The 13760-nt window shown below is 35.6% G+C and overlaps 1 protein-coding gene across 2 annotated transcripts in view; it reads left to right on the top strand.

The window, feature by feature from the left end:
• Rit2 (Ras-like without CAAX 2) overlaps window positions 1-6203 on the top strand; it is a 399125-nt gene extending 392922 nt beyond the window's left edge. For both annotated transcript variants that reach the window (XM_005372849.2, XM_005372848.2), the window contains one exon: window positions 5732-6203. In XM_005372849.2, coding sequence (XP_005372906.1) covers window positions 5732-5956 — 225 coding nt within the window. In that variant the 3' untranslated portion in view covers window positions 5957-6203. The remainder of the gene's footprint in view (window positions 1-5731) is intronic.
• Window positions 6204-13760: the final 7557 nt, after the last annotated feature.

Here is a 13760-nt window from a genome sequence, read left to right as displayed (position 1 = left end):
TATCGCTTAAAACGAATATTGAATAATTGTAATTTTCCATTCAAGGCAACAAATCAACATTTCGGCCCCAATTTTACAAAAGTGTAATTCCTATTATATTGAGAATGTGGGTTGTATAATGAAAATTAATAGCTCCAAGGGCAAGAATGGAGTGAAACACAGACAAAAAACCGCTGAGAAACATATAGCAAATCCCAAACCGTTCACTCTGTGAACTAACCATTTTCATAATATCCAGTAGACTTAATCGTGAAGATATGTTGCTTGCAAAGATTCTACCTGGAGAGTGAGACTCATGTTTCTCCTCACTCAAGGTTAGCAATAATTGCAGAATAGTATCAGAGTTCTCATTTGTGCTGCTAAGAATTATAACGCTTACTAAGCAACTACCATTACCCTGACCACCTTCGCAGTAATTTAATTTCATTTATTTTACTTTTATTGAGCTCAGGTAAAAGATAAAAAGATGTAAAGAGCCAGGAAGCTCCCAATGTCAGCAGATTGCTGGGCCCGGAACTCTAATTGGCCAGCGTGCTTGCTGCTTCCCCTCAGCATCTGGGCCTTTTCTAGAATAGATTCCATTGTTTGTGCCTCAGCAGTCTCATCAATGCCCCGTGCAGCTGTGGGTGTACGCGAATGCCTCCTTTAGCAGATGGGAAATGGCATTTCAGGGAGTACCTGGTGCATTACACGGTGATCTTCCTCGGTGAAAAAGGTCGTATATATTAAAAAGATAATTCCCTTGGGTTATTGAAATTTTCTATTACTTGTATTTCTTTTTTCCTGCCATTGCCTTCTAAGGCCTCCAGGTGGCACATTGAGTCGCAAACCCCCAATCTTTGCAATGGAGGGGCACGGTGGTAAAACGCTGTCTCCATCTCTTGTTCCCAGCACCCCAAATAATCTTTTGGCAACGTTTATTCTACCATCTGTGTTTCTGTGCTTCCTGAAAATTCATTTTCTATATAAATGCAATATAAAATACTGTGTGGCACTCGTTTACTATTTTAAAAATCATCCTATAGCTGTGCACCAGAATCATCCAATAAATATATACAGAATACTAACAAGAAGCACTAGAAAGACCCCATGACAAATTAAAGGAACTGGAAACAATACTTCATCAAAAAGAGAATTTGATGGATACGTTAGGTAATTATATGTGTGACCTAAAACCATTTTTAACCTTTCTGGGTGTGAAACTCCTGATTTGAAAAATAAGAAAATTTAGTTTCCTTCTAATTCTTAGAAGTTACCATATGATGCAGATAAATGTTAGTGTTTTAAAATATTTAAGTTTACGTGAAATTTGAATAGCTATGATATATCAAAATAATTGTTCTTTTACAGTCTTATTAATACATAATTGCAGAACATATGATTACATTCATCCTCGGGAGTTGGCACATGTACATAAAACATCCCGGCTCTTTTTACTTCCTCTTCCCCTCCCTTCCTTCCACCTCCCTTCATCTCTTGGTCCCCTTCTCATTTGAAAAAAGATCTATCTCTCTGTTTCCTAATATCTACCTTCTGTTTTATTCTTGAGATTATTTCTACTTTGTCTTCCTCATGAAGAGAAACCATGTGATATTTGATCTTTTGTGTCTCACTTATTACATTTTTTGTTGTTTTTACTTCTAATGGGACTTCTGCTTTTTATACATTCTGGACTGAAACCAGTCAGCATATCATGGTGGAACGTTGAGTTTATAAGAATATTCCCTCTAATAGTATTCTAATAACTATGATCTCAAACACTCCATAATTGCTAAGCATAAAACCCAGATATCTGTAACACTTAATGTTTATTTGGTCTTTCCTATGCTTGGAATCAAGTTCTGTAGTGAGTACATAGTACATAGGTTTAAGATCAAAGACAGTGATCACAAATTTATGGTTTGTTAATACTTACATGATAGAATACCATAGGGCTAGGGATTTAGCTTAGCCGCAAAGCGCCTGCCTGGCAAGCTCAAGGTTGTGAGTTCGGTTCCTGGTACCAGAGAAAAATTAAAAAAAAAAAAAAAAAGAATGATAGAATACCAGCTGAAGAATACCTCAAGTTCCCACCTCTATGTTGGTTTTCTTTCTTGGTTTTTTGTTACATTGTATCAGGCAGAATTTTATTGGAACATAAAAATTTATTTTAAAAACTATGTGCTGATATTAGTATTTTTTTAATTAAAAATGTTAAATCACTGACCCAATTAGAATTTTTAAAGCAAATATAGAACAGATAAATATTTTACTGTTTAATTTTCCTTTTTATTTCTTTTTTTTTTTTTTGGTTTTTCGGTTTTTCTCCGGTACCAGGAACCGAACTCACGACCTTGCGCTTGCCAGGCAAGCGCTTTTGCCGCTGAGCTAAATCCCCAGCCCCTTTTTATTTCATTATAATGAATGTGCAAATTACTGAGTTAGTCTCAACTAGATAACACAGAGTTCATATTCTGATAATTATTCTAAAATGTATACAACCACACTGCATACTTTGAAAGAGAGGGTCCATGATTGCTACACTATTTATCAAAGTAATGAGTAGCCACAGTTTTAAATACAATTTAAACTGCAATAAATATTCAGTTATATCATCGATTAAAGATCGTTTCCCATTAAGAAGCTCTGCAAAGAAGTTTGATTTGTAATTTTATTTCAGTTTGAGTTTCACTGTTACATGAATTTTTAATGAGGTTTTGATATCTATACTGATTTATTTATGATGCTTGCATTTTAATATTTAGAAAATATTTCATAAATATGTTATATACAGAGATATGAATATATATGAATGATACATATCCACCAATATAATTTTTCAAATGTTAAAAATTGTAGACTTCTCTAAAGATTTAACTCCAATTTCTTTTCACTTTTACCCTGCCTTACAAAAATTGCCTTCCAGTACCAGTAGAAATAGCCCCATGCCTTTTGGTCAAAAGTAACCAGAATGATAATTCAGTGACGGGACACCATTGATGATCCATTAATTGCTTCAGTGATTTGGACTGCTACACAAGAGTACATCAAGCTCCCAAATAGATGCTGGTTTTCTTTCTCGATTCTTTGTTACACTGCATCAGCTTCTCTGTCCAGGCCTTGACTAAAGCTCCGTTGCCTGAATTTGGTTAAGGTTCTCCACTGAGGTTGATAGCTTGCTCATTAAATCTAAGTGTTCACACTTTTCCAAAACTTGCAAGAAATGTTATAAACAATATAAATCTTTAAAGAACACCACATACTGTGGTATGTTAATCTTTCATTTTCATTTCACCAGTCAATTCTACATATTTTCTATCTTTCATATATTTTTGATTATTTACACATATATTTTCCCAAATACTTGTGGATTTTCTAGTTAGTACTTTTTATTAATTTCTAATTTAGTTCCATTTGTTTGATAATATGCTGTAATACTTCTTCCTTGAAATGTTTTGAAACTTGGTATACTAAGAAGTCAATTTTTATAAATGTTCAAGTATTACTCAACTGAGATATAGATATATATGCTATTCTTTGTTCAAATATGCTATACTCTTGTGACTTTTCCCTCATTCTTTCAGTTGTGTAAAAGAGTTGCATTAATATCTTTCACTATAATCTTGGACTTTTTAAAATAAAGAGGTAATACTTTTAAAATCATACCAATTCATATATTACCTTCCTGAGAGACTGAGTTTTTTCCAATACCAGGGATTGTACCCAGGGCCTTTGCACTGACCTACATCCCCAGCCATTTATTTTTTTCTTTTTCTTTTTTTATTTTGAGATAAGGTATTGCTAAAAGTCAGTCATTTGTCTTGGCTAGAGTCAGAATTGTGACCCTTCTGCCTCAAGCTCCCAGAGTGCTGGGATTACAGGCATGGGACACCACATATGACTGATAGATTGATATTTTTATCATACAACATTTTCCTTTACTGTAGTAGTGATCTTTTACTTTACTTACTATTTTGCCCAATGTTTATATCACTATATCAGCTTTCTTTCTGTTTGAATTTCCAATGTTTTTATATCTTTACATGTAAAGCATTGCAACTGCAAATGATTTTTCAAAAGTCAGGTCTGATCATTTTTGTATTTTTTTGCAATTGGAGAATGTACTGCATTTAGAAATACTTCATTGTGGTAGAGTTTTATTTTTCATAATGATTTGTTTCCTGTGCACTGTGGTCCTGCTTGAATGTGAGCTCCTTACACAACCTGCCTCAGTTGCTTTAGGTTCTGTCTTTTGACCACTGGGTGTGGGTGAAATTATTTCTGCCTCTTGTGTACCTGTTGTCTGTCAAGAAAACATCATATCTGAGGTAGAAAGTGCTCTTTCAGCCTTATTTCCAGAATAACAAGGTAGATGGAACAAACTAGAATCCAACCCACAGCTTGGAATTGAGCTGCCAGAATCTTCTCGTAGCTACTAAGTACCAGTTTATGCAAAGAACAAATATGTTGTAAGTCACATGGATATTGAAGCTCTTCGGGAATACAAATGTAACCTAGTGAAAGCTGATTAATGTAGAAAATAGCACCAAAAATGTGACGGTTCTGTGGACAGAAGTAAAACATGTGTCAGTGGTTTCTAAGTGCGAAAATTCTATATGACTAAACAGTAAATGGTAATCCATTCTATGTCGTGTCAAAACATTAGATTATCACTTCTGATAAGTTGACAAGCAGAAAAGTAGCTCAGTAAACTTATAATTTTGTTCAGTCACTGGTAAAACAGAATGTTAATAGCTTTAGGTAGTTGTTTTTAGCTACATTTAAATCATTACAAATGAAAAAAATGAACGCATTAAATAAAAAAGATTGTTATGTTTGCCGGCAGCAATGAAAAAGAGAACACAAAGTCTAGACAGTGACTTTACAAGTTAAAACATGACTACTCTTCATTTCTGCTTCACAGTTCTTCGTGAAAGTAACCTCTTACGGGCCAGAGTGAAGGATCTGTTTCTGATTTAGATAGACCTGTTAGATTCTTACACCTCTGCTCAGCCAGTTTCTAGCCAAATGGTGTGACATAACTTTTAAAAATGTAATTTCTACTGTAATGACAATTACTGAACATCAGCAGTTTAAAATAGTAATTCTTTCTGAGTTATGCCTTATATCTAATATAGGGGCAGGGTTTAATCATTGGAGTTCTAACCCTCCTCTCTCAGGATCCCAGACTGATAATCCTGTAAGGCTTTATGGGACCACTAAATTCTGAGCAAAAATTAACATGAGTTATGGTTACATAATCTAGACTCCAAATATGTGCACATAATTTATTTTCACGTATGAGTTAATACTTATTAAACCTTGAATGTTTTTTGATCATTATTTTAAACTCCTTAATACCTGTACTGTGGACAGGTACTACGAACTGTTCTAGATACTGAAGGGAGTATAAATGGGGCCAGGTGCCTAAATTTGTTCAGGTTCTGAGCTCTAAAAGATGGAGTACAACTGCATGAACCACAGCGTGGGAAGCACCACAAAGCCTCATGATACTTTCAATGTGTTCCAAAGTGCTGAGGTAGAGAAATACTTATTAGAATGGTGACATTTTGCTTCTGCTTTCTCATTTGTCTCTCCAGCTCTGAAATGCCAGGTGTCTTCCTCAAAATAAATTCCCACATTTTACATTTTTTCCGTAAAACCAAAGCCTACAGACTGTAGTAAAGACTTGCTTTTGGTTCAAGAGCTTCTCCCTTCCTGTCTTTTTAATATCATTTATTCTTTCTTTTAGGTCTCTACAGAAGAAGGCTGGAGTCTTGCCAGAGAATATAACTGTGCTTTTTTTGAGACTTCTGCTGCCCTCAGATTCTGCATTGATGATGCCTTTCATGGCTTAGTGAGGGAAATTCGCAAGAAAGAATCCATGTCATCCATGATGGAAAAGAAACTGAAGAGAAAAGACAGTCTGTGGAAGAAGCTGAAAGGCTCATTGAAGAAGAAAGCAAATATGACATGATGTCTCTGCTTCTGAATCCCCCACACTCCTAAATTTTATCAGTCAAACAATTCTGGATGTAGCATTCTGCTTCAATATTCTATCTCTCTCACTCTTTTTAAAATATCTGCCTATAGGTAAAAGTACGATCTGCATAACTGTACCTCTTGAGGTAGTTGTTTAACAGTTGGATAGATTTTGTCAATCAACCGGATATGCTGTTTAGTTTTTACAATATATTACTAAATAAAATTGACATTCCAATTGCCTCATTTCCCTTTAAAGAGTCTAGCTTCATTTGGTATGCTGTCTGGTTATAAATGAAATATGCAAAATTGCAACCAGAATGATAAAAGGCTCAGGGGATCTGCCTTTGCCTGATAACACTAGCTGTTTGCATTTTAGGAATCTGTAAATAATGAAGAAGCTCAAGAAACAATTCAGCACAGGAATCTGCATCCCAGCCTCTCCTCAAGTGTAGAAGCCATGGTGCCTTTTCTTGAATGCTCCAGAGATGAATGATTGATTATTAATAATAGGAGATAGACGTGGTCATTAGAGAGCTAAAATAAAATATCCCTGTACTTATAGCTCTCTGCTTTTGCAAATTCCTGCACTGACTTCACTGAGCTGTGGCAAAAACACATTGTCTCTTAGGTGGGGATAGAGGAGTACTGTGAACTTGGTGGTCCACACAATCATGGAAAAAACCCTTGGCACCTTCTCAGTGACCGTTCTGTCCTAGGACTCTTTCACCCACATTATTTATCATCAGCAGGAATGACTCCAAAGACCCATTGTCCTCCTTATATTGTCAAAAATCTCCTTTTCCCTTTGCATAAAATGTCATGAGATGCCATGAGTGAGAGGCTTTTTTCCTATTCATTTTACAATGGGTCATAGTGTAGAATGACATTGCTCTTTCATTCATTTTTCTCATTGTGTGAATTGGTTTATTTGAATTCAAGCTGAGAAAGCACATTACCAGAAAGGGCATTTCTGAATGCTTAATAGACAAGTGGTAAGGAAAACTACAAGGCTAAGTGTGAGATGGAATCCATCAAAACAATCTTCATGAGTTGGGGGCAATTTTTATCATAAAATAGGAAACAGGAAGGATCAGGGGCAAGGTTACCATTCAATGTTTAATCACTTATTTTTCATTCATGAACAATACCTCTGCCACATGCTAAGCTCTGAGAGTGTAAGACTGAATCACTCAGACATGGATCTGTAACTTCTTGTAGCTTAACATTTACTAGGGAGATTCACTCCACTAAAAGAATAATAATGGGATTATAAATTCTTACATAAGAAACAGACATATCTTACTGTAACATAGATATATCTAAAAAAGAATTTAGAGATTATTATTTTTGAGTTGTTGGATTAAAAACAGTTTTCAGAATATGATACTTGTGGGTCCTTTTACTGCTTTGAGCTAGCACATTTCCTCAAACCCACACAGATGCTCTTGCTCCTAGGCCCTGGGATCAAAGAAGTTAGTGCACACTTATCTTTTGTTATAATTACTGCAACTCTGCTTTTCAGAGTTTTGCTCAAATCACATCTTGTATAGAGCAGGGTATTAAAGTAAACAGTTTTCTTCCTCTTTAGTTTCTTTAAAAATAAACGCACTATACCTTTTCATGCTAATGAATTCATAATTCTAAGACTTTCATAATGAGGAGAAAACTCAAAACAAAGAAAAGAAAATCAAAGTGAAGGTAATAAAATGATCATAGTATTTTAAGTTATATTTATTTTAACTCATACAAAAAATTATGGGTACTAATTAAGTACCATGTGAAACGCTTTCTTACAGTGACACTGGTTGTTGGTTCCTCCATTCTTTGCTTTGGAATGCTTAATCCTCTGCTTTTATTCCACTGAACCAGCTCACTCACCTCCAGAATGTTCTTTACCTACTGCATTCTTGACTGTGGAACTCCTCCAAGCCTGAGATTGCCGTTCCTCCCTGTTTGCCAGAAGAAAAGTTCAAGAAACAATAATTAGCAAGAATATTTCTAGATCAGCCAACGTTTTTATAGACTTAATGATTGCCCTATCCAGAAATGATACTGTTTGGTGTGTTTCCTAGCACAAGAAATTCTTCATAAATTTTCTTTTGCATCTGTAAGTGTTAACACCTCTGAATTTGGCTCAAAAGCTTTGTAGTTCCTTTTTTCTTACACAATGTCTTTCATTGTCATTCTTGAGTAATTTAAAAGAATTTAATTATGATCAATATTTTATGGTAATGATCTATGTAGCTTAAAAAGTGCCTATGAGATTTGGTTTGGGGGAACATTCACCACATCCCCCCATTTTGTGATACACTAAAGAGGAGGTTTGCAAATTATCACTCAGTTTATCACTAGAAGAGACTGACATATTTTAAGCATTATTTTAAACCAAACTTTTTTGTACAACACTGGACCAGGAGGAAATATTCCATAAAGATGTTAGACAGAGCATTCTGCTGAGTGACAGCTTTCTGTTGCATGTGTTTTTCATTCACATATCCTACATATTGCCATGATAAATCAGTTTGTTAGATTAGTGAAAAATCGCAGTCTAAAATAACAATTCTGTGTTCAGGAGGCACTTGCTGAGCTTAGGAACATCTCTAGAAAAGGCCAGCGGGTAAAAACTTGAACATCTGGGGTCAGTTCATTCACAACATTCACAGGTGTATAAGGAAAAGAAAGCTGCTTCATTTCTCTGTAACACATTTATTTGTTCTTTCACATGCGCTCTTGACTAATGGATAACTGGTGGCAGACAGGACTACTTTCTAGTAGAGTACAATAATTTATAAAGTTTCCTTAACAAAAATAACCTCTGCTTAATGCAATAAGAAAGGTAATTGATCATTCAAAGCAGTTCTTTGTTCACTGTCCCTTTTTAAAACACGTCTAGGTATGAGGCAAAGCACTGTCTTAGGTGATCTCATGGCAGTTAGCATTCCTCTCATCTTCTAAGACCTGACGTATCCTCTGTATTTCTTTAATCTGTTTCACCAGTGATCTGGCCTAATTCTGTTTACTGTATTGGCTCAGCCATGTGGAAACTAGGCAAATGGGCCTTGGTAAATAGGCACTCCATTGGAATCTATGAACCTTCCCCTTTACTTGGGTCTCAAAATCCGTATGTCTTTTCCAGATCCCAGGTCCATCAAGTCCACTTCTTTGAGTAATTCTTCCTCCTTTTAAGATCCCTTTCATGTCCCAAAGAGGATATGGACACTATGGAGCACTACCTCCTTGCAGCTGATCTGTCTGCCTCCCCTGCTGTCTACTCCATAAAGGAATCCCCAAGTAATATACTTCATTTCAGTATCCCTTGAAAGACGATACACAAGAACAAACCAGTCAGAATGTAGGTTAACAATAAACACAATAAATAAGCATGCCCACAGACATGGGGCTGTGGTCAGCAGCCCTAGTGTTTTTCAACTTTCCTAGATGTGCTGCCAAACTTATATCAATTTTCACTCTGTAGGTTCTGAGACAGAAGTTTTGTGAAAAGATTCTGATGCATGACTAATTTGTTTTTTGCTATGTGTCTTTTACAAGTCCCGTATTGCATAAGTCAGCTTTTTTTTTCATCCCTTCATCACTAAGACACAACACCTGAAACCAAGAACTTAAAGAATGAGAAGTTGAATTTGGTCAGATTTAGTCCATAATCTACTGGCTCCAACACGGGAACATAGAGATAGAGGTGCATATCAGAGCAATGATGCTTGGTTCATGGTAGCTGGGGAGCGGAACAGGGAAATAGCACCAGAAAAGAATGGGTGAGGAACCATTTATACTGTTCAAAACCATACTTCCATGACCCACCCAAACACACCTAGAAGTCTGCACTACTAATCTGTTAGGTTTTTCTTAATCCCCAAAACTGATAAATTATGATTTTCAAAGCTAAACACAGCTCCTTAAATCATACTTTATCTCCAGATAAAGACAGTAGCAAGTTCACAATTCAAAGTAACACAATACAACTATGCTGCATACAACTAGAATCCCAATAAGCCTTTCCCCAAAGTACCAACAGTTTCAGTACTTTTCAAAAGCACAAGTCTCTTATGTGACTCAAGGCCAGCTCTCAGCTATGAAACTGAAAATGAAGAACAAGCTTCACAATTTCAAGGTACAATGGTGCAAGGCAAACATTACCACTTCAAAACATAAAAATGGGGTGATAGAATCATGTCCAACAAAAGCAACACCATAACACAGCAGGGAAAAGATTAAATTCTGCAGTTTCATATCTGGCATTTGGGGCACAGAATGGTAAAATGTGAGTTCCAAAGGGATTGATGAGGCCCACCCCTATGGCCTTGCCACCTGGAGCCATCACGGACAGGCTTTCCTTAGAAGATATTCCATGCTCCTGGAATCTCCAACTTCCTTGGGTCTACACTTTATCTTCGGCTTTATTCCCCAGTTTCATGGATTGCTCCCTCAGGGACATTTTGCCTGGCTTTCCATTTCCTTCTTTGAAATCTCGGTGGTAGTATCCCTGACCCCACAACTATCACATCCTGCATGCCAGTTACATTAGTATCATGTCATAACACCAAGGTTTGCTTTCAGCAGAAGCACTGGATAGACCCCACTAAAGCATGGCTGAAATGGTCTCTCAGTGTTTGGATGGTTGAGTGCATTAAAATCAATCCCTGGGAATCAATGATCTCAAAAGCCATTCTTAAGCAAACTCTCTTAAATGAAAGATAGATACTTTTCTACACTTGTACCTACAGTGAGTGGGGCTTTCTGATCCCAGAGATACCATCAAGATTTCATGTTGTTCCTGTAGGAAATACTTTGTTTGTTGTTAATAGTGCTAGTCTCTTTAGTAGCCACACTTCCTTTGACCCAACTTTACACATGGTTTCTTATAAGGCAATATTTAAGTTTTGAAAACATTTTTGCTCTACTTTTTGTCTCAAATTTTCACTATAAATCTAGCTAAAGGAAGCTAGAAGTATACCTGACACATTCTGGATGTTAGGTTGCTTTGAAATTTTTTTCCATTGTCAATTAATAAGTATGTCACCTTCAATCTAAGTCTCCTGCAGTTTTAGGACATGAGTAAAATACAGACAAATTTTATTGCAGAGTATAAAACATATGACACATAGTCAACCTGCAAATAGAGTCCTTGTTCCCAATTGAAACCTCTTGAGCCACCCCACACCACCTATATTCCTATCAGCACACTGGTCTTTTGAGCTCTGAACAGAATCATCCATCAGACTCTACTTATGAGTTCTAGAGCCTTTCTAGCCCACTTCTGTCAAACTTTCACACCTTCTCCCACAAAGTACTTCCAAAGGCTTTTGGTTCAAAGGGTCAGGTACAGTCCAGCAATAGTCTAACTTCTGTGACACCAGTGTGCTGTGTGAGTCCACTTTCTCATTGCTCATACAGACACCTGACACCCACAAAGGAAGGGGAATGACTTTAAATTAGACATAGTTTTAGAGGTTCAGTCTATGGTCAGCTGGGTTCAGAGAGGAATATCATGGCAGAAGAGCATAGAAGAACACAGCAATTTAGCTTATAGAAGCTGGGGAGCTAAAGAAGTGGACAGTGCCAGAAAGGAACAAGCCAGGTATACATCCATGGCCCATGTAAACACATGTTCTACTAATCTTCCTGGTGTTTCTTAATCTAACTAAATTGACTTATCAGGATTAACAATCACATCTACTGAAATCAACATGGCTACATGCTTTTCCTTTTAAGTAATCTTTTAGCATAGCAGCACCTAAAAAAACAATTACATAGTCAAAGATGTCAGATGATTTCCTTGTTTTAGGAAGCTTCTGTTCCTCCCCTATAGCCTCAAAACTCATTGATGCAAAAGATAAAAACTTCATTTTAATAAAGATGTTATACATTTATTTTTCCTTCATTTTTAATTAGATCATATGGATTGCAAAAATCAATAAACTTCATTTTGGTAGAGTTGTTCTTGTACATAATATACTTTATTGGTCAAGATACATTTTTCAAATTATAATGATCTCTATTATGTTTATATATGAATAAGCTTTCTGAGTAGCTTTATAGAAATTAAGGTTATGGCTCTAGTGATTTGGTTTGTTATATGATAAAAAAAGAAACCCTCGCTCTATATTTTCAACATTCACTTACATGGTTCTATTTATCTTCAAGTTTTTCCATCACAAGTATCAGTATGAGCTAAATGGCAAAAATGCAGTCATTCTTTCTACCCATCAACCTATTATTAAGTATAAATGTAAGAAAGTAGAAGAGGTAGCCATCTTTTTGTCAGCTTTGCATTGCTGTAATAAAATACTGGACACAGTTCGGTTGTAAAAAAGAAGACAAACTGATTTAGCTCACAGTTTGGAATGTCATCTTTAACACCAGATAAGTTAACACCCCAAATTTACTATTGCAAACATATTTGGCATATGATCAAGTTTCTACTTTAAAAATGGAGCAGAGGAATCCATGAAAGGAGCATAAAATGTGTTGGACTTTGAGTGTGCAAATGGTGAAAGGGTTACTAAAGGGAATAAATGGATGCTGACTCTCAAAGTATGATAAAAGTAAGAATGTAATACAAACTTACTTGGATATACATAATCCAGCTTCTTTTTTACTTTCATCTCTCTCTGTCTCCCTCTCTCTCTCTCTCTCTTTCTCTCATACTGGTCTAAATAATTAATTTTTATAGAAAAAATAGTGCATTGATAAATCAAAACATTTCAGCCTAAACAAATTTATAGAAAATGTTAAAGATAAATTCAGTGTTTTTTTCCCTTTCATTTTTGAAATGCTTCAGAATAATTAGTGCTATATCTTAACAGCAGGATAAATCAGATAATAAACAAAATAATAAATAAAGAAGACATTTAAAAAACACATAAATTATGATAACCCAGTCTCCTTTTATAAATGAACAAACAAGATCACAGGAAAGAAAATTCTCCAGGTATGCAAGATAGGTCTGGCCTCTTAACCTTCATTGCAGTTATCTTTTAATTGTCCTTTATTGTTTATTAGAGCCTTAACAGACTAAAAACCAATATGACGATAACCATAGTATTATTGTCCATTTGATGTTTCATTGTCTCTCAAGGGAGAGGCAGAAGGAAAATAATGCGACAATTTCAGCCCTTTGAGACTTTAGGAACACAAGATATCAAATTTTGCTAGAATATTTTTAGCTTATTATATTTTCTATTTTTAGTAAAAATGATTTTAAAAGCATGAAATAGAAAAAATGTCATGCTATATCCAGCCTGTCATGAACATCAAAAAATGCTTTATTCTGCAGACATCTGTGTTGCAATTTGGGCCTCATTCAGCTTTCTCTAGAGGTGTAATTAAAACCAGCTAATAAATAAGATGAAATGTATGGTTTCTGGAATAGATCCATAGTGTCGCTTTAAAGCATATGAAATATTAGGACTATTTACCTCCCTTTCTATGTTAGGCAAATAGCAAACCAATGCTATTGTAAGTCATTTTCTTCCAAGGAGTGTATTAGATTAGGGGTGAAAATTTCCAATGAGGAGACTTTGCCAAAAGTGTTAAATTTATTACTGGTGAGAAGTGCAAGATTTACAGCAATTACACTGTATATTTTATGTAGAAAAGGTAAAGGGAGAAATAAAAGCACTCTCAGCATACCATTACCTTGCAGATGTCTGGGAAGATCAAAACAACTATGAAATATAAGCTCAAAGGCTTCTTAGCACATGAAGACTGAATCACAGACTCCATAACTTTGAGTCTCAAGTTGTTACCTTCCTGACCTCTGAGCACTTTCTAAATGA

This window comes from Chinchilla lanigera, unplaced genomic scaffold (assembly GCF_000276665.1).
Source record: "Chinchilla lanigera isolate Chin_1 unplaced genomic scaffold, ChiLan1.0 scaffold00001, whole genome shotgun sequence".
In the NCBI taxonomy this organism is placed as follows: Eukaryota; Metazoa; Chordata; class Mammalia; order Rodentia; family Chinchillidae; genus Chinchilla; species Chinchilla lanigera.
Note: the sequence above shows the minus strand (reverse complement) of the source record. Positions and strands in the feature narration are given on the sequence as shown.